The sequence below is a fragment of the Sarcophilus harrisii genome, chromosome 1 (assembly GCF_902635505.1).
Source record: "Sarcophilus harrisii chromosome 1, mSarHar1.11, whole genome shotgun sequence".
NCBI classification, from domain to species: Eukaryota; Metazoa; Chordata; class Mammalia; order Dasyuromorphia; family Dasyuridae; genus Sarcophilus; species Sarcophilus harrisii.
In genome coordinates this window covers 350,478,324-350,503,059 of record NC_045426.1, presented here as the reverse complement: position 1 = coordinate 350,503,059, position 24,736 = coordinate 350,478,324, and the positions used below count along the sequence as shown (strand labels likewise).

Sequence of the window (24,736 nt, the reverse complement as noted above, 5' to 3'; positions counted from 1 at the left end):
GGACCAGAGTCCTGTTCTATCTATGGAAGTCATTTATATAAATTTCATGGCTAAATGGGTGCCAGTTGGTGGAGATAGCTGGGCAATCAGGAAGTAGGAATATACAGACCAATTTAGGGAGGCTGGGAAAATCTGCACACCATTATTAATTCCTAGCATAATTCATTTATGCCAAGGATTTGAGAAAAGAAAAATTAAAGAACCAGAGACTACTGGGATAGAAGATCTCCTCCATTCGCAGCAAAGAAAACAGGAATCATAGAGAAGAAATAATTTAACAGAAAAACATAAACTTTGAGAGACACACAATGTCTCCTTTTTCCATTCAAGGGGCCTTTTTTGTGGTTGGGGTGACAGGGACAGGAGGACAAAGAAGCTTATCAAAGTAATGAAAAAGGGGACGGGTGTGAGAGAAGGGATGTCGTTTCAAGAAATAACATCTTTAATAATCGTCTCTGAGCATGAGATCTGTTCTCCCCAGGGTCTTGGAGCATCCTGGATTCACATGGTCTGGGGGGGATTCTTCTTGATCAAGAGCAGCTGCTCCTTCCTTCCTTCCTCTTTCTTGGATGGTGATAGTGTGAATTATACCTCAAATCCACAAAATCACAAACAATTTTCCATTTCACTCCATGCTATAGGAGACTAAGACAGCAGGATTATGTCTAGTGGGAGAAAGAGGACACTTCCCATCCAGTTTTAAAGCTAATATGATGACAAAAACCAGCCCTGCTGAGATGGGAATAGGAGATGACACAGGCCTTCAGTGAGTTGTCATTTGCAGCATGAGACTGAGAAATTATAGTCAATCTTTTTCTTACTCTGTGTCTGCTTGACATTCTGTCTTCTTTTTAGGTTGGCATAAGGGACAAAGCCTGTATGCCTTTGTAACAACAAAGGGAGCAAGCCTGTAGTAAGCTTTTCTGCTTCCTATTTTTTGCATTTTTCCCCCAGGTCTTTTCAGCTGTCCATATTTGGTTTACGGTAAGGGATGCCAGACATTGAGACACAAAATGATACAAGTCACTGAGTAGGAGAAAACTTGAGAGAGAATTTAGTCTGAATTTCCCTATGATTAACTAATCATTCTAAGGATTGCTTCATTAAATAGGGTAGTTTCTGCACCTTACAAATTTCTAAATTTATGTTTTTGAAATATATCCTCTGGCATTAACAATGTGCTATATGATCTACAGGACTATGAATTTGTCTGATGCTTCAGCTCCTTGGTCTCTCTCACTCTAGTCACTATTTTAGGTACATGTTGCTTTTTAAAATGCCACATAATAATCCTACCCTCACAGCTGGATCTTGATTCTGTTTGTCATCAGACTATGCCAGTTCCTAATTTTTTTACATCACAGAACATTTTTGTTCTGCTGTTTGTTTAATTTCAGTGAAGGTGGTTTGGGCCTTTTCTTTGATTGTATCTAAGTCCATGTTCTGGAGACTCTGCAGATGTCCAAGGATGGAATCCTTTTCTTCTTCTTCTTCTTGATCTTCATTCACCATTTTCTGAAGATCTTCAGGCAAATCCACATCATCTCCAGCCATCTGTATTTGATTCTCATCCATTTCACTCTAAATGAAGAAAAAAAAATATTCAATGAAAAAATACTATTTGGTCTTCTGTTATTAAATAATATTTTTCTGCATAAAAACAGACCTTGATTAGAGTAGCAAAGTTCTCTCTCTCTCTTTGTGTGTGTCTCTGTTTCTCTCTCTGTCTCTCTGTGTCTCTCTTTGTCTGTCTGTCTCTGTTTCTGTCTCTTTCTGTCTCTCCCCCATATCTGTATATCTATCTATCCTGAATAGAAAGATACACATTTTGTCTCAGTCCTGTGATTTCATTATTATAAGGAACTCCTGCTATGGAAATTCCTTCTGTGAAAGTAAAATAACAAGGTTTCTATAACTTTTAAACTTAAAAGAATTTCTGGGGCACTAAAAAGTTAAGTGAGATGACATTGGTGACATAGCTAGTACATGTCAGAATTAGGTCTTGGACCCAGCTTTTCCTGATTCTGAGGTTGGTCTGTAGCCACTATGTTATGCTACCTCTCTATACAGCTATATCATATTACAAAAAGAAGCCACTTTCCTAACCATACACAAAGTAGAAAGGAAGTAGGTGGTCCAATGGATAGAGTGGTAGCCCTGGAATCAGGAAGAACTGAATTCAAATCCAGACTCAGACATTTACTAGCTGTATGACCCTGGGCAGGTCACTTAAACTTGTTTGCCTCAGTTATTTTATCTGTAAAATGAGCTGGAGAAGAAAAAGGCAAACCACTCCAGTATTTTTGCCAAGAAAACCCCAAATGTGGTTATAGAGAGTTGAAAACAACAGAAATGACTCAACAACAAGTTTATAGTATATAGTTAGAACTGGTGGGTTATGTGGGTTTATTTCCAAGTAACAAGAACACTTTTCTCCAAAAGAACCCTCTGCTTGATCCCAGCTGGTTAAAATTCCTGTAATAAAGGATAATGCCTTTCATTCTGCAATTAGAAATCTAAGGTTTAATTGGAAAATCCCTCTAGGAGAGGTAATTGCCTTGCCTTTGATTCACACTAAGATATTAATGACTACTATTATAACTTGTTAAAGGTAGATTTTCAAAGAAGGATGACATTGAGTGTTTTGGGTTAGAGAGTGGAGAAGGAACAATAAAAAGAAATGAAATAGTGGGAAGGAGGGGAAATGGCAGAGAGAAAGGGCAGATACTTTGCCAACTTTGTAATTTATTTAGCACCAAACCTGAAAGTTATAAAGATAATGCAGCTTTGACAAAGTGATTTTTCTTCAATGAAGTGTCTAGAAAAAAAAGAGAATGGATCATTTCACCATACTTGATTCTGACAAAACCATGACTGGTTGTATCTATCTAGTTCTGTGTACTATATTTTTGGGAGACATTGATGATAAAAGCTAACATTTATGTAGTTTTTAAGGTTGCCAAGCATTTATTTTTATTTATAGTATTTTATCTCATTTGACTTATCACAATTCTGTGAGACTGGAACTGTTAATATTCTTATTTTACAGCTGAAAAAGCTGCATTCATTGGTGGATTAAGTGACTTGCCCAGGTCACACAGCTAGTAAGTATCTAAAGCAGGATTTGAACCTAGGTGATAAGCTGCAGAACACCAACCAGTGTGGTTAGTCTTCAAGAACAAAGGTGTCAGACCTATTAGTCACAGGTACAATGTGACCATAACACTCTTGAGTGCAGCCTGAATCAGACTGAAATGGAATTGGGAAGTATTTAACCAACTAGATAAAAATACAACAGAACATAGTTATATTTGTGGTTTTCAAAGTCAATAAGAAGCTCCCTGGGATCCTTATATATGTGTTTTAGTGACCCCCATTTCTATTTCAGATGAACACCCCTGCTTTAGAGCATGCTGGATGATGACTGGTTGAAGCAGCTGGTGATAGTCAGCCTGGCAAAGACTTAGCCAGGTGGCAGGATAGCTGTCTTGAAGTATTTAAAAGGCTGTCACATGGAAGAGGGATTAGTCTTATTCTCCTTGGCCCTACAGGGCACTACTGGAAAAAATGGGTGGGAGTTTTAAAGAGACACACTTGATGTCAGGAAAAACATACCAAGAATTAGAGCTATCCAGAAGTAGCATGAGCTGCCTTACAAGAATTTCTAAAGGAAGACTGGATGACTAATTTTTGGTGTGTTGTAGAAAGCATTCTAAGTTTGGTATTAATTGGACTACATCATTCCTGAGGTCACTCCCAACTCTGAGATTGTGGTTCTTTGTCAAGAAATACCTTCAAGCTATCAGCCAAAATTGTTGTGGCTTTGGGAAAATATGAGCCTTAATTGATTTACAAGATTGTTTGGGGGATAAATGTATGGGCTGCCAGGTGACAAAATGCACAGAGTGCCAGGCCTGGAGACAGAAAGACATCTTCTTAAGTTGAAATCTGGCCTCAGACATTTACTAACTGTGTGATCCGCACGTCACTTAACCCTGTTCACCTCAGTTTTCTTATTTATAAAATGAGCTGGAGAAGATAATGGCAAACCATTCCACTGTCTTTGCCAAGAAAACTCCAAATGGGGTCACAAAGAGTTAAACACAATTGAAAAATGACTGAACAGCAACTTTGGGAATTAGACTTCTAGTAAGAGGGGAGTACATTTTGTTTAGGTGTGAAAAGAAATATCTTCATTTTCTGACAATGTGAAGAGTGACTGTCCCCATCCTCATTTATAAATTCTTAGTAAATTAGTAAATGAATTCTAACCCCGTGTGGGGCAGGGAAGAGAGAGGAAGCTACCTGAATTTCATTCCCACCTCTGACATTACTAGGTTTGATGATGAGCGAGTCATTTGCACTGTTTGTAAAATTATTACAATAATACCTGAAGTATTCTCACATGAGAGAATCTATGCAAAGCACTTGGGGAAACTTAAAGTGTTACATAAATACTATCCATTATTATGATTCTGTGACTTACCAATTAAAAACTACATTTGGACTCAGAAGATCAAAGTTCATATCCTTGTTCTCCTATATGCAATTTATTCATCCTGAGGTAAACCACTTCTTCTCTGTGCTTCTCAATGATTTATTTTGTTTGTGAAACAATTGAAATAAAGTGACTTACCTAAGGTCACACAACTAGGAAGTGGAAGAAGGAATCCAGGTGAGGCTAGATTTGAACTCAGGTCCTCCTGGTTTCAGAGCTGGTGCTCTATCCACTGTACCATCTAACTACCTTTTCTTAAAGATTTCTAATGTCCCTAAGGGCAACTAGGTGGCACCATAGTGCCCAGAAAACTGGGCTTAAAGTCAGATTCTTCCTGAGTTCAAATCTGGTTTTAGCCATTTTCTGACTCACACTCAGTTTGTTGAAAATGGCAACCTAGTCCTGTGTTTTTGCTAAGAAAACCTCTAACGGGGTCATGAAGTCAGTTGAAAAACAACCGAAAACAACAATATCCCTTTAAGCTTGAAATTCTATGAAACTTTGAACAACAGTAGATTTTTTTAAGGGGGATATGGAGGAAGGATCAGCCACATGCTTCCCTCAGGCAGTTTATGTTTCTCCTGGTTTAGCATGCAAACTCAAAAGTAGTAACTCCAGAAAAATACTGGAACAAGAAGATTTCCTATTATAAGGGTAAGAACAGCTGCTTTTAGAAAGAGAAAGGTGAATGATGGAAAAAGAAGTTCAGAAGGCTCTTTTCCCAGGGGAGTTCTAAGAAACAATTCAATTTAAAACAATGAAATGAAATTAAATGAAATCTGCCTTGGGAAAAGAGAGACATGAAATAATAACAGTGTCATAACAAATGTTACTCTGGCCCAGGCCAAGATTTTTTGACCCTCTAAATGCTTAAAAGATTAATTAGTTCTTCATCAAACTGTTGTGAGGATTAATTGGCTAATCCTCACAATAGCCCAACCTAGGCTCCTAGCCAATCTTCCATTTTAAAAATGTATTTATGTCTTTATTACTTTTGCTAGTGGCTTTCCTACTAGCTCATGAGCCTCTGGGTATTTTTTTTCATTAAGTATAGAAAAAGATGTTTTTTGCTGATGTATTTTATAGGCCAAGTATATACTGAGTATGTTCCTACCCTTAAGCCCTCTCAAAATTGGGGTGTTTTCAACCCTAAGTAAGAAAAAATAAAGCAATTGCAAAAATGGCTTATGATGTGTTTCTGAAATTGGCAATAACAGAGTATTACTCAAAAAAAGCAATACAGATTCCAACACAATGCCTCTTATGTTTTCAGTGTCAGGAATGGTGTCCAGTGATAACTAAGTCTGTTCAAAGGTTTCAAATGAACTCTTTGCTTCTTAGATTTTATTTTCTTCTAGTTAAGTAATAATTCCTGGTACATAGCAGATACTTTATAAATGCTTGTTAGTTTATTGATTGATTTTGCCACATTTTTTTCCTGGGAGAACTTTAGTATCTGTTTTCTTTCAATAATCCTCTTCATTCACCAACCTCTCTAATCACTTTGTTGTCATAAAACTTAGAATTGAATCTTGTCCGTTTCTTCATCCTTATACCCATTAATGAAGGAACTGAGGATTTAAGAGGTAAAGTCACTGACCTAAGATTATTTTTTTTCAAAGATTAGTATTAATGTGGAATACAGGGAGAATGTGCAAGTCAAATAATGGGACTTGACACATGATCAGATATAGGAGGTGAAAGAGAGGAAGGAATCAAAGTTGAGCCTAAAATTTTGAGCTTGAGTGATTAGGACAACTATACTGACATGAAAAAAAATATGGAGAAGTTAGGGGAAGGAGAAGACATAATCAGTCAGTTGGTCAATAAACATTTATTGGTGGGCCTGTCATTATGCTAAGCATTGGGGATAGATACAAAGAAGACAAAAGACTTGGTCTTGAAAAGCTCACAAGCTGTTGGAGATGATGCAGAAAAACAAGATCAATAAGAAATCATCAACAAAATAGAGGTTCTAGAATTAGAGGGATTAGTAAAGGCTTCCTGTAAAAGGTGGATTTTGATGGGATTTGAAGAAAGTCAGGAGGTATGAAGAGGGATAGTATTCCATGCATCGCATGTGAAAACAGTGAAAATACCTGAAGTTAGGAGATGGAGTGGCTTGGTAGAAAGAGAGCCAAGAGGTGGGTGACAGTGGATCCCAGAGTGCATGGGGCCAATGAGATAAGGCCAGTGAGTTATAAGAAGGGCTTTGAATAACAAGCAAAAGATTTTATATTTGATCTTAGAGGTGATAGGGGAGCCACTAGACTTTATTAAGTCATGGGAAGTTATATAATTATACCTGTGCCTTAGAAAAATCACTTTGGTGACTGAGTGCAGAATGTATTAGAGTGGAGTTTTGTCACAGGCAAACCAACCATAGAGAAGATGGAATATATTTGGGACATGATGAGCCCGAAGGTGCTCCTGGAAACACTAGGTGAAAATAGTCACCAGGCATCTGAAGATTTATTTATTTGGGAGGGAGAAAAGTAGAAGATGGACAAGGAATTCAGAGGGCTTTTTCCCCAGAGGAACTCTAAGAAACAATTAGACTGCAAAATAATGAAATGAAATGAAATCTGCCTTGGGAAAAGAAAAACAAGGAATAACAACTGTGTCTTAACAAATGTAATGGGGTGGTCCCAGATTTTTTGACCTTATAAATTCATAAAAGATTAATCGGTTCTTCATCAAACTATTATGATGATTGACTAATCCTCACAATAACCTAACCCAGGCTGCTAGTGAATCTTCCAGTTTTTAAAAAAGATAAGTCTTTATTACTCGTTCTATTGGTTTTCCCACTAGTTCATGAATCTTTTATTATGTGTCACTTTGCCAGGTTCTGGTGATATAAATTAAAAACTGAGACAGCACATGCCCTTGAGTAACTTACATCCTAATAGTGGAAGACCATCTCTTTCTGTTTATATGTGTTGTGTGTGCGTGTGTGTTTGTGTGTGTGTGTGTGTGTGTGTGTGTGTGTGTGTGTGTGTGTGTATAAGTGTAGGGAAACAAGGATGGGAGTTTTGGTTGGAGGAATAGCAGGGGCAGTGGATGCAGCCAGCCAGAAGGCAGTAGACTATCATACTCTTTGCTGAAACAATGAAAGTAATGATTTAATTACTGTTTCCAGAGCAAGAGGTAGAAGTTGGAAGGAGGTAGGGAGAGGCACATTAATAGTGGCAAGCAGATGGCAAGATGACTGGGGTAGATGGTTAGGTGGGTTGGGAAGTTTTGTTTAGTACTAACAAGATATGATAAGTGGTTAATTCACTCATCAATCAGAATAGCACAATTTCATTTTCAAAGTTGAGTAAATCAACTGTGGGGAAGGAGTAATTGGTCTCCAAAAATCTCCCATAGAGTGTTATTCCAGGTGGGGAGAAGAGAGATAAGAACAGGGCATATGACAAGAAGCCCAGGGTATATAAGAACTCAAGGGAGAGACTGGGGGTATGGATCTGCTGAGAAGTCTTTACTGAATATATGGGAGTAGATGATTTGCCAAGAGTGTAGAGATAAATGAAAAAAGGGCTCTGTATGATACCCCCTCCATTGGCTAAGAGGTGAAAGTGTCTGACCAATGATCAGACAATCAGGAAGAAAAAAACAGAAAAAACCAGAAAGCAAGGGAAGAGAAAAGATGCAAAAGACGCAAAAAGAGGCAAGTCAAATATTACAGACTTCTGTGGATGAGGATTAAGAAAGGTCCAATGGAGATGGCAATGAAAAACTCATTGGTAATTTGTTTACATCAACTGAAAAGTGTTTCCCCAATAGTAAGCAAAAGATATGAATGGATAGTTTATAATACAATTAATGAAAATTAATTATTATTAAAGTTATTAAAATTAATAATTATATGAAAAGTTCCAAATTACTAATACTGTAAATTAAAACAACTCTAAAATTTCACTTCACCACTATTAAATTGACAAAGATAATAATTTTAAAAAATAATAATGTTTACAATGACTTCTTTGAAGTGTCTTGGGATGAAGGAAATCATAAAAGAGGGAAAAGGACCCACATATACAAAAATGTTTGTACCGCAGTTCTTTTTGTGGTAGCAAAGAATTGAAAAAGGAGTGCATGCCCATCAATTGGGGAATGGCTGAACAAGCTGTGATACATGAAGGTAATGGAATATTATTGTTCTATAAAAAATGATGAAAAAGCTAATTATAAAAAGGCCTGGAAAGATTTGCATGAACTGATGCTGAGCGAAACAAGCAGAACTAGGAACACATTGTATGTAGTAACAGCAAGAATGTGATATAATGAACTATGAACATCTTGGTTTTTCTCAGTGGTTCAGGGATCCAAAGCATACAGATTGTTCAAAGAAATAGACTATGGATAGAAAATGACATCTGCATTCAGAAAAGATCTAAGGAGACAATGTAAATCAACACATGTTATGTTCACTTCCTTTTTCTGTTTCTTTATCTCTCCCATGGTTTTTCCCATTTGCTCTGATTGTTCTTTTTTAACATGATTCAAAAAGCAATGTGTATTAAAAATAAACTTACTACAATAAAAAAGAAGGAAAGAAAAATAGAATTGGTATGGAAAATACTATTAGAAAAAAAGAAAAAATACTGAAATGATGATAGGAAATCAGAATATTAATACATTCTTGATGGAACTGTGAATTGACCCAACCACTGAGGAAAACAACTTGGGATTAGGTGAGAAAAGCATTTTAAGGTAGTAAATAATTGAAACAATGTGTGTGTCCACTCAATTTGGAATGCTTAAACAAACTAGGGTGTGTGGATATAGTGAAACACTATTGTATCATAAGATATTATTAATATGAGTTCAGAAAAAGATGGGAAGATCTGCACGAGCCAATTCAGAATTGAAGATCAAGAGAACAAGTTATACCCTAAAATAGTATAAATGAAAACAACACTAAAAGAAATTAGAATTCAGATTATAGACAATCCCTAGTCTTGGTTTCCAGGAATTGATGGTGAAAACAACTGTCTCTCTTGGTAAAATAAAAAAAAAGTGGTGGATTAAAGGTTTAGATTGTTAGGGCTGTTAGTCCTATTAAATGTATTGACTGGTATATATGTGTGTGTGTGTGTGTGTGTGTGTGTACATACATGTATTATCCTGAGGCAATTGGGGTTAAGTGATTTACCCAGGGTCACACAGGTAGGAAGTGTTAAGTGTCTGAGGTCACATTTGAATTCAGGTCCTTCCTGATTTCAGGGCTGGTACTCTATCCATTGCACCATCTAGCTGCCCCCTTGACTGATATATTTTTTTTAAAACATGTGTACAGAATTACCCTTGCATAGCCTTGTGTTTCAGATTTTCCCCTCCTTCCCCCACCTCCTCCCCTAGATGGCAAGCAATCCAATATATATTATACATGGTAGAAATATATGTTAAATCCACAAATATATTTATACAATTCTCTTGTTGCACAAGAAAAATCAGATCATAAAGAAAAGAAAATGAGTTAAAAAACAAAATGCAAGTGAACAACATTAAAAAGAGTGAGAATGTTATGTTGTGGTCCACATTCAGTTCCCACAGTCCTCTCTCTGGGTGTAGATGGCTCTCTTCATCACATTGGAATTGGCATCAATCATCTTATTGTTGGAAAGAGCCATATTCATCAGAATTGATCATTATATAATATAGATGATGTTGTATATAATGATCTCCTGGTTCTGCTCATTTTGCTCAGCATCAGTTCATGTAAGTCTCTCCAGGCATCTCGAAAAATCATTCTCATCATTTCTTATAGAACAACACTATTCTATAACATTTGAATCCCATAACTTATTCAGCCATTCTCCAATTGATGGGCATCCAATCAGTTTCCAGTTTCTTGCCACTACAAAAAGGGCTGCCACAAACATTCATGCACATACAGGTCCCTTTCCCTTCTTTAGGATCTCTTTGGGATATAAGCCCAGTAGAAACACTGCTGGATCAAAGGGTATGCACAATTTGATAATTTTTGAGCATAGTTCCAAACTGCTCTCCAGAATGGCTGGATTTGTTCACAGTTCCACCAATAATGTATTAGTGTCCCATTGACTGATATTTCTTAACTGATTTTTATTGTCACATAACAGAAGTCTACATTTATGTGTGGATGTTACTGAGATATGACCATGGTATAAATAAAGATTTAATAAAACTTTTAAAATAAAATCAATAGTTACTTTAGAAAGAATAGTTACTGTGAAGGAATGGAGTCAGAAGTCAATCTACAAGAGGTTTGTTGATGAGGAAGTGGAAGGAAGACATAATAGTCCAAGCTTTTTTGGAGATTAGCTATATTGTGACAGAAACTAGGCATTGACCCACACCTAATGCCATATACCAGGATAAGGTCAAAATGGATTCACAATCTAGACATAAAGACTGATATTATAAACAAATTAGAAGAACATAGGATAATTTACTTCTCAGATCTGTGAAAGAGGAAGGAATTTGTGACCAAAGAAGAACTAGAAATCATTATTGATCACAAAATAGATAATTCTGATATTGTTAAAAAGGTTTTGTACAAACAAAACTAATGCAGACAAGATTAGAAGGGAAGCAATAAAATGAAAACATTTTTACATTCAAAGATTCTGATAAAGACCTCATTTCTAAAACACATAGAGAATGAACTCAAATTTATAAGAATTCAAGCCATTCTCCAATTGATAAATGGTCAAAGGATATGAACAGACAGTTTTCAGATGAAGAAATTAAAACTATTTCTAGTCATATGAAAAGATGTTCTAAATCATTATTGATCAGAGCAATACAAATGAAGACAACTCTGAGATACCACTACACACCTGTCAGATTGGCAGGCAGACCTGACAGGAAAAGATAATGATGAATGTTGGAGGGAATGTGGGAAATCTGGGACACATACATTGTTGATGGAATTGTGAACGGATCCAACTATTCTGGAGAGCAATTTGGAACTATGCTCAAAAAGTTATCAAACTGTACAACCCTTTAACCTAGTGGTCTTTCTACTGGGCTTATACCCCAAAGAGATCTTAAAGAAGGGAAAGGGACTCACATGTGCAAAAATGTTTGTGGCAGCCCCCTTTGTAGTGGCTAGAAACTGGAAACTGAGTGGATGCCCATGAATTGGAAAATGGTTGAATAAATTGTGGTTTATGAATATTATTGTTCTGTAAGAAATGACCATCAGGATGATTTCAGAAAGGCCTGGAGAGACTTACATGAACTGATGCTGAGTGAAATGAGCAGGACCAGGAGATCATTATACATGGCAATAACAAGACTGTACAATGATCAATTCTGATGGACATGGCTCTCTTCAACAATGAGATGATTCAAACTAGTTCCAATTGTTCAGTGATGAAGAGAGCCATATATACCCAGAAAGAGGACCGTGGGAACTGAGTATAGACCACAACATAGCATTTTCACGCTTTCTGTAGATGTTTGTTTGCATTTTGTTTTCCTTCTCAGGTTTTTTTCCTTTCTAGATCCAATTTTTCTTGTGGAGCAAGATAACTGGATTTAACATATTATTTTAACATATTTAACATGTATTGCACTACCTGCCATCTAGGGGAGCGGGTAAGGGAAAGGAGGGAAAAATTTGGAACAGAAAGTTTTGCAAGGGTCAGTGTTGAAAATTACCTATGCATATGTTTTGTAAATAAAAAGTTTTAATAATAAAAATAAATAAATAAAATGAAAGGGGCTACAGTAAAAAAAAAAGAGAGAGGGAAAGAGAAATTAGCTATACTATGGTGGAAAGATGTAGGACAATAGTTAGATGAAATGGCAAATTCAAGAGAAGGATTTTTTAAGATGCAGGAGACCTGAGCTATTAGAAGGAGAAAGATTGAAGATGAATAAGGAAGGAAATATAAGGAGGAGGAGAGATAGGATGAAGAAGAAGTGCAAGTGAAAGGTAGAGCAGAAGGAGGGAATGAAGGAGAAAAGAAGAACATAAAAGGGGAAGACTAGAGAAGGAAGAGGAAGGGAAGGGAGAGGGAAGAGAATGACAAAAAGGTGAAAAGTAGAAGAGAAAGAAGAGGAGGAGAGGGAAAGAGAAGAGAGAAGAGGAGATAGAAAGAGAGAGAAAAAGAGAGAGAGGAAGAAGGGAAAGAGGGAGGGAGGAAGAGAGGAAGACAGATAGACAGACAGATTCAGAGAAATAGGCAAAAAGAAAGAGAGAGGAAGAGAGAAGAGCAAATGGATTGTTAAGGACATGGGGGAAAGGAGATGAAGCTCATAATAGATGGTTTCAATCTCTTCGGGAATGTAGCAAGCAAGGAAATCTGCTGAGAGAAAGGAGAAGGGGATAGAATTGGAAGCATGAACAGAGAAGAGGAAGTTTGGAAGAGCTATGACAGAGCATCCAGAGGGCTCAATCAGAGATGGATAGAATTGCTGTGCAGTGTTGAGGGGCACAGGTGATGTCAAAAATTATAGATTTGTTTTGGACTTAGCTCTGTTTTGTCACTTCCTTCAGCAGTAGGATGATTAGTGGTTCCTGTTGATGTTATACACTTACCTTGTGAAGTGGGGGAGAGTAGATTCACATTACATGATAATAACAATAGCTAGCATTTATGTAGCACTTTAAATTTTGCAAAATACTTTACAAATGTTAACTCATTTGATTCTTACAACTCTGTAAGGTAAGTACTACTGTTATCACCATTTTTCAAGTGAGAAAACTGAGACACAGATACATTATAGAATGTTTAGGGTCTCACAGCTAAGTGTCTAAGGCAGGATTCACACTCAGACCTGGACTCCGAGTCCTGGGCTCTACCCCTAAACTAATTGCTACCATTTTCATTATAGTTGTAATTAATCAAAATAGCTGACCTTCGTGGAGCACTTTGCAGCTTACCAAGTACTTTCCCTCAGTGTGGGGATAATGTTGAACTTTAGTGAGAAAAGCCAGTTTCAAATGCCTGCTACCCCACGTCCTTCCTGTGTGATTTTGGGCACATAATGTCACCTCTCCAGGTCTCTTTTTCCCATTTGTAAAATGAAGGGTTGGTTTAGATAACCTTGAAGGTTCCTTTCAGGTTGAAATCTCTGATCCTTTGACTCTGAGATCGATTAGTTTAATACAAATCTTTTTGAGGTGCTTAGAGTTCTTTGCACATGGCAGAGAATTTCCCACCGTAAGAAGTACTCACTCTCATTTCACCATATCCCCCACCCACTTGCAATATTTGCTCTCCTTTTATAGGCATGATTGGCACAAGTGAACCTGCTTCTTACTAGGCAGTGTGCTTAAAATTGCAGTAAAACAAAGCAAAAAACAGCTTCCCAGATGTGGTCAACTAAGACTTGTATGATAAAAGGGTGTCATGTGCTAGCTAGGTGATTGAATGGATAAGGGTCTAGGAAGACCTGCTTTCAAATCCCACTTCAGGCACTTACTAGGTGACCCTGGGCATGTAAAATTGGGATAGTACAGTGCCCTCTTGTTATGAGGATCAAATGAGATGATATATGTACAGTGCTTTGCAGATCTTAAAAGTACTCCTTAGCTGCTAGATTTCATTAACAAAGATGGTGACACTGACCTACCAATAGCAAGATATGCTTCAAATTGGTTTTCAAATAATTGTGAAAGATAGTTTTGAGTCACCCAAACTCTCCTCTTTCTCTGTTCCCCTTTCCTCCAGCCTTAGCCTAGACTGAAAGACATGGTTAGCCTATGATTATGAAATGGAATAAAGCTAATTGGCTCACATTGGGATTAAGCCCATGGCTTCATTGGGTTCAATGACACCATGTCATAATTAACCTGTAGTAGCCATAACAATGTAATTAGAAAAGATTGTGAGGTTCTAATTTTCCTATATTGATAGTCTATATGAACTACTCATTTGCTCTTTATAATGAGGTATTTTATTAAAATTTAAGATTGAACATTAATACAACCAGCTAAAATTTCTTTTAAGGTTTTTAAGCTTTCTTGATAACTATTTATGCATCAACTAAGTTCAATGCAAAATAAAAGGTTTTTCAGTCACTCTAAAGTCGCATCAGCATTCTTTGTCTATTGATTCTCATTCACTTTTCTTCCTCATAGTTAACATTTATTCCATTCTTCTGCCTCTGTTTTGATCACTTTGTATAACTTCATGAACGTGTATTCATATTTCTCTATAGTTTGCTTGCTTAGTTTAAATTTCATTATAATACCTATGATTTGCTTAAGCATCCTCTTGTTGGCCATTCATGTTGCTTTCAGCTTTTTGAAATTATATATAATGCTGCTATGAAACTCTATTTTTTTGCTTTCACTAATACTTTCAAGGTATATTGCCAAAAAATTGAATTATTGGATCAAAGAGGCATAATTATATTTCTACTTTAACAGCAAATTTTTCAGCTTGCTTTTTACATTTGCTTTTTACAGGAAACCAACCAATTAAACAATATACATTTATTAAATATCTACTTTGTGCCATACACTGTCCTAAGCACTGGGGATATTTAAAGAACCAAAGGACAATCTCTGTTCTTAAGGAAGTCACAATCCAGAGGGAAAAAGAAAACAGCACTGGACATATTGAGATTGTTGTTCTTGCTCTTGATGATAGCTCCTTTCTGCAGCATTTTAAGGTTTTCTCGACTTTTCATATGAGGAAACCAACACTAAGGGAAGTACAGGGATTTGCTTCACTATGTGATTAATAAGGGCTATTGTATAAATTCAAACTCATGTCTCTTGATTCCATGTCAAGCATCCCTTCTAGTATACTACCTTTTGCTGAATGAGTCCATGGGATAAAGAATACAACAAATAATAACATAGAAATAGAACTAAGCCTGAAAGAAGGAACCAGAATAAAATAATTAAAAGAACAGAGGCAGAGTGTATATATATATATATATAGTGGGCATCACTCAGTCCCATTTCCTGTTTTCCTGCTGAACAGCTCTCCTGAAGGGGATAGTGTTGGTAACTCAAACAATGACTGTTTTGTCTAAGTTTCCTGGTGCTGTGAACCAATCCAGTGCTAGGGAAACCAGGATATTTTGACACAGCTCACACGTCAAAGATCAGCATTAATGCCTCATTACATCCCTAAAATGAGACATGACAGTGGTTACAAGCTGATATGAGCCAACATCAGTGCTAGCAGCAGGAAGTGTTCAAGAGGGGATGGACGTCCCAAGTCTGAATAAACCAATGGATGAATGAATGAAAGACTGGCAACATCAGGGGGCTGGTAGCGCTTCCCATCTTTTTCCCCCCCCTAAAGTAAGAGTGGGATGATTAATGTTAACCATTTATTTACCCATAAACACTGAAGTCCCACAATGTCTTGGTGAATTCCTATTCTTAATCTTTGTGTTTGGAAACTTATCTGCATTTTGTTTAACTAAGCTAATAAATGATAATTTTTTTTGGTGTCTATTGTAGAATTAGCATATATTATCCCACTTTGTCCTTTATAGCTAACCCCAGATGCTCTGTTATTTTTAAAAATTTATTGAATTAATATTACACCAATCAAATTTCCAAAGGTATACTTTATAGAGCCATTTGGAGGACAAAAGATATAACATATCAGGGGAAATAATGAAATTAATGAAAGTAAAAAGGAATTGCATTTTCAGATCTTTATATTGTAAAATGCCAATCATCAAAACCATTTAGCACTAGTAAATATAAAATTGAGTTTTCTGATTCATATGATAAGAAATATGAGGAACTAGACCTTATCTCTGATCCTCATAACCTCTCCAAACTCTCAAAAATAGAAATTATGTTCATGAGATAAAGCATTTTTAGCTATGTCCATGGTTTAAAAAACTGCCCTATTTAAAAAAAAAAACTATTTTTTCTCTCTGGGACATTTACTGTTAATTTTCTCCTTATGAGTAAAATAATGTTTGATGTTCCTGTGTTGTGAATTTCAACCTTTGATACCTCACAGATCTCCCAAAGTGGCATTAGTCTTTGTACAGATTTTGAGCTGGGACTCTAAACTCACATTCCATCATGTTCCAGTGTTGGTATCCATAGCTTCCTAAAGTGGGGAGGGGTCTCAAATCATTCAGCAGACCCTTGCATACACCATATCTCACTTTCTATATGGTAAAGTTTTGTCTAAAAAAAACCAGTTTGACTAAAACAAGAAAAAAAATATTTCAGTAAACAACTGGGATTGTGGTCTATATGGTGACAAGTAACTAGTATGATGGATTTTTTTGTTTTTTTTTTTTGTTTTTGGCTAGGTATTTGGTCATTGTAGAGCCACAGTCTCAATGGGAATTGTCTTTGTCATTAATGGAAAAAAATATTCATCAAATACTTGGTTGTAAATGGTCCTGTTAGGGTGGAAAAACCCTTTAGATTGTGCAGGGTGTAAACATATGTTTTCTACCCTTAAGGACCATACAATCAAAGACATAGTCACTAATATGCCCAAACATAGAAGCCATACAAATAATATAATACAAGTCTTCCAGAAAACTTAGTGTTTCATTTAAATATATGTCAAGGGAAAAATCATAGTATACAGAGAAAGGACCTCAAAGTCATACTGGGTCCAAGTTCTTCTGATGCCACACAACTGTGGACAAGTGATTTATCCTATCAATGTTCCAAGCAACTGAGACTCAAAGATAAAGTGGAAATTTTACACACCTATGAAATCAGAGGTAAGAGAATTTTGGAGATGAGCTACAAAAAAATTGATACACATATTTGATTTTAGTGGGGGTTTTATGAAAGATGCATCAGAAATATTTGTTTTCGAGAAGAGAGCCAGAGGTTTACTGCTGTCGTTGCTGTTACTATTGTTCTTCCCCTCCTCAGTTACTCAGTCACCACTTTCCCACACTGGCTTGGGCTTTGAATTATTAGAAAATAGATTCTGATGATCTGTGTTTACTGAGTATCTGTTATGAACTAGGTATTGTATTGAATAATAGATGAGTCCAGTTCTCCAAGATTCAAGCTAGGGACATCTGGGACTCTTCTTTCTAAAAACAATTCAAAGATTAAATTGTGATAATATATAATCTCTATTTCTATCTATCTACCTATCATCTATCTCTATCTTCTAATGTATACTTTTAAAGACAACTGCTTTATTCAATACATTTTCAATTATATTCAAAGAAGGCCCATGGCAAAATCCAAATAAATGATGCCCTACATAGAAGAGACAAACACCAGGTGTAAATAAATCATATTCCTCAGTGGGGGGTGAGACATTTTTTTTCAATGACTAACCAAGATTGACAATTCTGTTAATAGGATTATGGTTCATTATGGAACCCTTTTCTCTTATTAATTTGGTTTGACTTGCATATGGATTTGGGGTTTGCTAAGAGGAGGGGCACATTTTAGTCTCAAAATAGCCTGATGGTTTTGTTCAGAAAATAATTCTTTATTTTAGTTCAAGTGAAGAAAATGATATCATTCTGATGTGAATCTAGCAACATTGCTTCTCCCTTATAGCAAGAACATCATTTACTTTAAAATAATGATTAATCACTAAGATTGTAATTATTATAGGGAGTAATTTGAATATGATAAGACAGAAAACTTGTTTCTACTGGTTTTATATTCTTTTGGGGGTGTTTGAGTTTCTTTGATTATTTACAATATTCCCTTGGACAAATTTTTATAACTAGTTATCTTTTCAATGATTTGCAAAATCCTTTTTAAAAACATATTTGAAACAAATTATTAATCCAAACTCAAAACAAATCCCTATAATTTGCTGAACCTCAAACAAAACCAAATACATTTTTTTTTCTAATTGATCCAGGGATGCAATAAAAATTCTGTGTTTTTTTTTAAGTGTCTAATGAAGCTGTGCCAATCAGAACTGAATTTTTACTTTTTTAAGTGCTATACAAGGCCTGTACTAAGTCTAGTTTGGAAAGAGGAAATCCCTATTGTCCCATCCCTTCCTTCTGGAGGAAATAATTTGATCAGCAACTTATCCATTATGTTTTTTTTAAAGATGTTAGTGGGAAGTGGAATCCAAAGAAATGAAACTCTAATAGGGACATTTAAAAAAAATTTTGGAGTGGAGGATATTTGGGACAGTGTATCCTCTCCAATCATGCCATTCAGAGAACCACAAGCACATTTAGATGTCTTGCTAGGCTAATCCACTAATCTTTAACTAATATATACTTCAATCCTTCACAGAGCCAGGATTTAATTTTTGTGAGCTATTTCAACTTAGTAAATGATCTTCAAGAGTTGCTATGACTAAAAGAGTCTTCATTCTTTAACCAAACTAGTGATGCCTTCTACGAACCTAGGTATGGTTAGTTATTGACATACAGTCCTATCACTAAGCTTATATTGTTCTTTGGGAAGATTGGAAAGGCTAGGTAGAGTTTGTGCTCCACTGACATTGTCTCTGGTTAAACCTCAGATCATCTTCATGTCACAAAGAATAAGAACTTTAGTGAAAGTTGGAAAACACATATACAATTATATCCTTCCCATTTTCTTCTTTTTGTAAAAGTATAGGATTTCTGCCTGTGGTACTTTTTAGAAACTTGCATATTTCAGGAGCCAGAGTCTAAAATGAAATGTCTTTCTCTTTCAAATTCAGTTGGATGCATTTTCTACACAGCTAGTCCATCAGTACATATTTTTTGGGCAGATACTGCAAATAGATGATGGACTGTTCTCAGTTCTACAACTTGCATTAGGAAAGTTTGGAAGTCATCTATTTCATTGACTATCTATCTTTTCCCCTGAAAAAATTATGTTCAATTTTGCAGGGTAGTTGATTCTTGGTTGTAATCCAAGAATTTTTTTGCTTTCTGGAATATATTTCAAGCCTTCTAATTCTTAAATGTAGAAAACTACTGAGTTCTATATAATCCAAAAATGTGACTTCTTGATATTGGAGTTGTTTCTTTCTGGATGCTTGCAGTACTTTCTCCTCAACCTGATCTTGAAGTTTTCACTTTGAGATCTCTTTCTGGAGGTAGTTGGTAGATTCTTTTACTTATTATTTTACCTTCTGGTTTTAAGACATCAGAACAGTTTTCCTTGATAATTTCTTGAAAGATGATATTCAGGCTTTTTTTTTTTTTTGATCATTGCTTTCAGTTAGTCCAATAATTTTAAAATTATATCGCCTAGATCTATTTTCTAGGTCAGTTATTTTTCCAATGAGATATTTTACATTTTATTTCATCTTTTCTTTCTTTTGATTTTGACTGATACTTGATGTCTCATAGTCATCAGCTTCCCCTTGCCCAATTTTAATGTTTAAGGAATGATTTTTTTCAGTTAGCTTTTGTACCTCCTTTTCTATTTGGGCAATTCTACTTTTAAAGGAGTTGTTTCCTTCAGTCAATTTTTGTGCTTCTTTTTTCCAAGCTGTTGATTCTTTTGTTATAATTTGTTATGGGCCAGAATTCTGAACTTGAAACAAAGGATTCTTAAAAGGTACTAAGTCAGTGGAATTGATAGAGACAATAGTTATCTAATTTAGCATGGTTCGATATGACTGATTTAATCCTACAAGGAGATGTATGGACCGGAACCTGAAATAAGGGTACTAAGTGGAATTGAGGAGACAATGGTTAAATCTAGTTTAGCACTGATTTAATCCTACAACAAATAATGGTTTCCTAGTGATATAATGATTGGTCTGTACTCAGTGTGGAGCTTATAAGCGGGGACTCAGAACCATATCTATTCATCCCATCTCATACTACCTTGGTGGCAGGCTCTCCTCCTTCACTTCTCCACTCTACTGGAAGGCTCTCCAGAAAGCTGCCCAGCCCCAGAAAGGAGATAATAAAGGATCTGGACTATAAGAAAGCTAACTGGGCTCCAGGAAAGGAGACAAGACTTTGAAAGAGACAATAAAGGATTTGGACTTTAACCCCTGGCTATTTGTGTGGTGATTACTGAACTGAAATGAAAGCTGTTCTCAGAGAACCCTAAGAAAACCTCAACAGAGAACATTACATTTTAGAGAGAATATTACAATAATTCTCCTGCATAATTTTCATTTCTTTTCCCAATTTTTCTTCTACTTCTCTTGATTTTTTTAAATAATTTTTGAGCTCTTCCAAGAGAACTTTTTGGGTCTGAGATCAATTTATATTCTCCTTTGAAGCTTCATATGTAGGCCCTTTGACATTGTCCTTTTCTGAATTTGTATTTAGGTCTTCGCTCTCATCATAGTAGCTTTCTATGATTAGGGCTTTTTTTTTTCTCATTTTTAAAAGTTGAACTCTACTTCTAGAGTACAAGGGACATTGTCCCAAACTTCTTACACTAAGGTCAGGATCTTGGTCATTTTCTTTGCCAGGGCCTCTGGGATTGGCAGTTTTTCACTGCACAAGGGTAACCTGGCCTAGTTGTTCCTGTTATGACCTGGGTTCCAGAGCTTGCAGTTTGACCACAATATTGGGACTGGATGTCTTACAACTGGTCTTCTGAGCCAGAATCAAAAGGCCTCAGATACTGATTTGTGCTGTGGCTTTTAATGGCTCTTTCAGACACTACCTGACCTGGGCTGTGCTTCCCTGTTACCCAAGTAAGACAGACCTTTTGTGAAGCCATTCTAAATTATCTTGGGCTGGAAAGTTGTTTCACTCTGCCTTTTTATGGATTCTGTCACTCCAGAATTCTTTTAGAGATTTAATGTTGTTTCCAAAAGAAACTCAGAAGAGCTCAGGCAACTTTCATCTTGACTCTATCCCACAATGAACTAACTATACTCAAACAGAAAGGGTCTGGATTACAGTTGGAGAATTACATAATAATTTTATGATACCAACAGTTACTTTGAAGAAAGCATAATCTTTTGAATGGTGGACCATTGTAATGCAGTTGGAAGATCAATAGCTAAGATCAAATACTATGTGACTTAGATTCATAGAATACCACAGGATTTGAGGAATAAAAATTGAAGGTCACTTAAAAAACATGAGAAAGAGAAAGATATATCGTAAATATGCATATGTTGCAGCATGCTACCAATGATAAATAATGTGTAAATAGTGGCACAAAATATGCCATCATGGAGGATTACAAGCATGCAATATAACGTGTATTGACCAAAAAAAAGTTGATAAGCTGATTGGTTTTTCCTGAATTGCTCTCCTGTCCCTACCCAATCTGTTTAAATATTTTGTTAAAAGAGATGGTTCTCTGAGTAAGGCAGAAGAGAGGAATACACCTTCAGAAATGAAGTAATATAACAACAAAAAGAATCAGTAAAAGAAAAATTTGCATTTTTATAAGGAAAAAACAAAAAAGATCTTGTCAAAAAGATGCGTGACTAGAAAATGAGATTGTTTTAATTATGTAGAAAGAGATCAAAGATGGGTGGGTCACACATTGTATTGGTATCCACACAAAAGATCTCAGCAAGGTTGGGCTGTCTACTTGTTGAAGATTTGCAGGAAATCATGGATGAATTGCAGTCCTCATTGGGTATTGAGAGACTGACTCACTGAGTCAGATTCAGATTCAGTGGGTACAACTAATTTTGAATTTAACATGACTATGGACTACTCTAATTATTTTTAGGTGCTATAGGATAATAGCATTCTAGACCTGAAAGACTAGAGAATATCTAGTCCAATATATTTCTTAATGAAGTGTGATTTTTGTGGGGGGAAAACTTTAGGAATTTAAAATCTAGATATTTGTTCACTTTCATCATTCTAAAGATTATTGTTTTCTTATTAGTGGTATTTAAAAATGGTCACCAGGTATCATCAATATGTTTGATGACATGCATAAGTAGGGAATAAGAAAATATATCCTAAGAAAAATTTTAGTAGCTGTCAAAGTGAGCCAATCATTTCATTTAATAATTACTCAGTTTATTTTTCCCCAGTCAGCAGAGTATGGCCTTTTTAATAAGAGATCCCAGTCAAATAGTTCCTTTAAAAAATTCACCCCCCAATCGAAAATTTGGCAAAGTAATCTTTATAAGATGTGACAGCTCCTGGGAGGACATTTTCCTCAAATTTTTCCAAGTTGGGCCCTAATAAGGGAGATGTCCTGGGGGGCAAGAACTGAATCCTGCTGCTATTTAACCTCTGAGATGGCAATGCTAAGCAATTATGAATGAAGTACCCCAAAGGATTAATTGTTTGTTAGCTTGGGGACATTTTGAATATGTTACATTCCCTGTGGTTTATTAATGTCACTATTACTCCCTAATTGATATAGATTGATACTAATGTTAGCAATAACATTTAGTATTTCCTAAGACAATAGTCTTCGACCAGAATCAGGAGGGTATGAATGACCCTAGTTTGCCTTCTAAGGTTCTTGATCTCTACTCTAGAAACTCAAAGCCGAAAGGAATTTTAAAGTTTCTTATATATGATTCGCCTATAAAATACCCCAGCTTCCTTAGCCTAATGGATCTATGATGCATTCATTCATATAACTGAGAGGGAGGGAATGTCCAACCCAGGAAATTATTTTGTCTGGCCCCACCAAAACAACCACAATGATGAGCTGAAAGTTAGGGACAACTTCCCAGAGCTTGAATTTTTAAGTTGATAATTTTGTATGGCCCACAAATGATTTTATAAATATCTAAATGACCCTTAGCAGAAAAAAAAGATTCTCCATCCCTGATTTTAACTCATTCCCTATTTAATTCCTCAACACCTCCAAGTGATCATCCACTCTTAGATCAAATATAACTATGAGAGAAATCATGAGGCAGTCTATCCCACTTTTAATTGGAAAGAAACAAGCATTTATGTAATACCCACTATATTCCAGGCACTTTGTTAAGGGATTTACAAATATTATCTCATTTGATTGTCACAGCCTGGGAGGTAGGTGCTAATGTAATCCTCATTTTATAGTCAAGAAAACTGGGGCCAACAGGAGATAAGTGACTTCTTAGACCTCTATCTGTAGCAGCTCAGGCCATCTTCCCCTTCCTGTTGCTGACCCAATCTCCCAACTGGGATGTGGAGAACCTCCAGTACAAAGAACAATCCTTCAATTGACTTCAGACTTCTTACTGCAACTGTTCTTTGAGGGTAGAAAAGTGCCGCCCTCCACTCATGATGAACATACCTCACATCCCAGTGACTCTGAACTCCTGTAGATCACCATCCAAACCTTATTCCACACATCCTATCACCTGATTGATCATTTCTCTCTCCCTCAATTTCTTTTTTTTTTAATAGCTTTTTATTTACAGGATATATGCATGGGTAACTTTACAGCATTAACAAATGCCAAACCTCTTGTTCCAATTTTTTACCTCTTACCCCCCACCCCCTCCCCTAGATGGCAGGATGACCAGTAGATTTTAAATATATTAAAATATAAATTAGATACACAATAAGTATACATGACCAAAACGTTATTTTGCTGTACAAAAAGAATCAGACTCTGAAATATTGTACAATTAGCTTGTGAAGGAAATCAAAAATACAGGTGTGCATAAATATAGGGATTGGGAATTCAATGTAATGATTTTTAGTCATCTCCCAGAGTTCTTTTTCTGGGCATAGCTGGTTCAGTTCATTACTGCTCCTTTGGAAATGATTTGGTTGATCTCGTTGCTGTCTCCCTCAATTTCTTACCCCAAAGTTTCATCTTAACTCCATATAGTCCTTTCATTGGGCCCTCTGGAATGTCTGTTTCATAGGCAATAAATTTCCCTTCCTCTTAAATCTTTTCCGATCTCACTTCTTCCCTCTACTAGTTATTATTCAAACCTGATTTCCCTCTACTGATGCAGACTCTCTGGCCATCCTTTCCAGTACTGGCTGTATCTTCACTCATTCTCCTTGGCTCACTGGTCTACATTCCAAAGAGATCATAACATTGGAAATTAAGGTGATGACCATCAATTGAGGAATGGTTGAACAAGCAGTGATATATGAATGTAATGGAATTCTTTTGTGCAATAAGAAATGATTCACAGGCAGGTTTCAAAAAAACCTGGCAAAGTAAAAGGAGCAGAACCAAGAAAACATTGTACACATTACCAGCAACATTGTATAATGATCAACTATGAATAACTTAGTTCTCAGCAAAATAATGATCCAAAACAAGTACAGAGGCCTCCCAAAGAAAAATTCATCCACATTCAGATAAAGAACTGATGGACTTTGAATGAAAGTCAGAAATTATTTTTTTCTTTTACTTTATTCTTTTTTGTTTTTCCCTCTTTTGATCTGTTTTTTCTTTCACAATATATTAATCATTTAAAAATGATTAATATGGAAATGTTATACATGATA

The 24,736-nt window shown here is 36.0% G+C and overlaps 1 protein-coding gene across 1 annotated transcript in view; it reads right to left on the bottom strand.

The window, feature by feature from the left end:
- Window positions 1–269: 269 nt before the first annotated feature.
- Window positions 270–24,736, bottom strand: part of CPLX4 (complexin 4) — a 40,551-nt gene continuing 16,084 nt past the window's right edge. Inside the window, exon 3 of the mRNA XM_031945902.1 lies at window positions 270–1,581. Coding sequence (XP_031801762.1) covers window positions 1,354–1,581 — 228 coding nt within the window. The 3' untranslated portion in view covers window positions 270–1,353. The remainder of the gene's footprint in view (window positions 1,582–24,736) is intronic.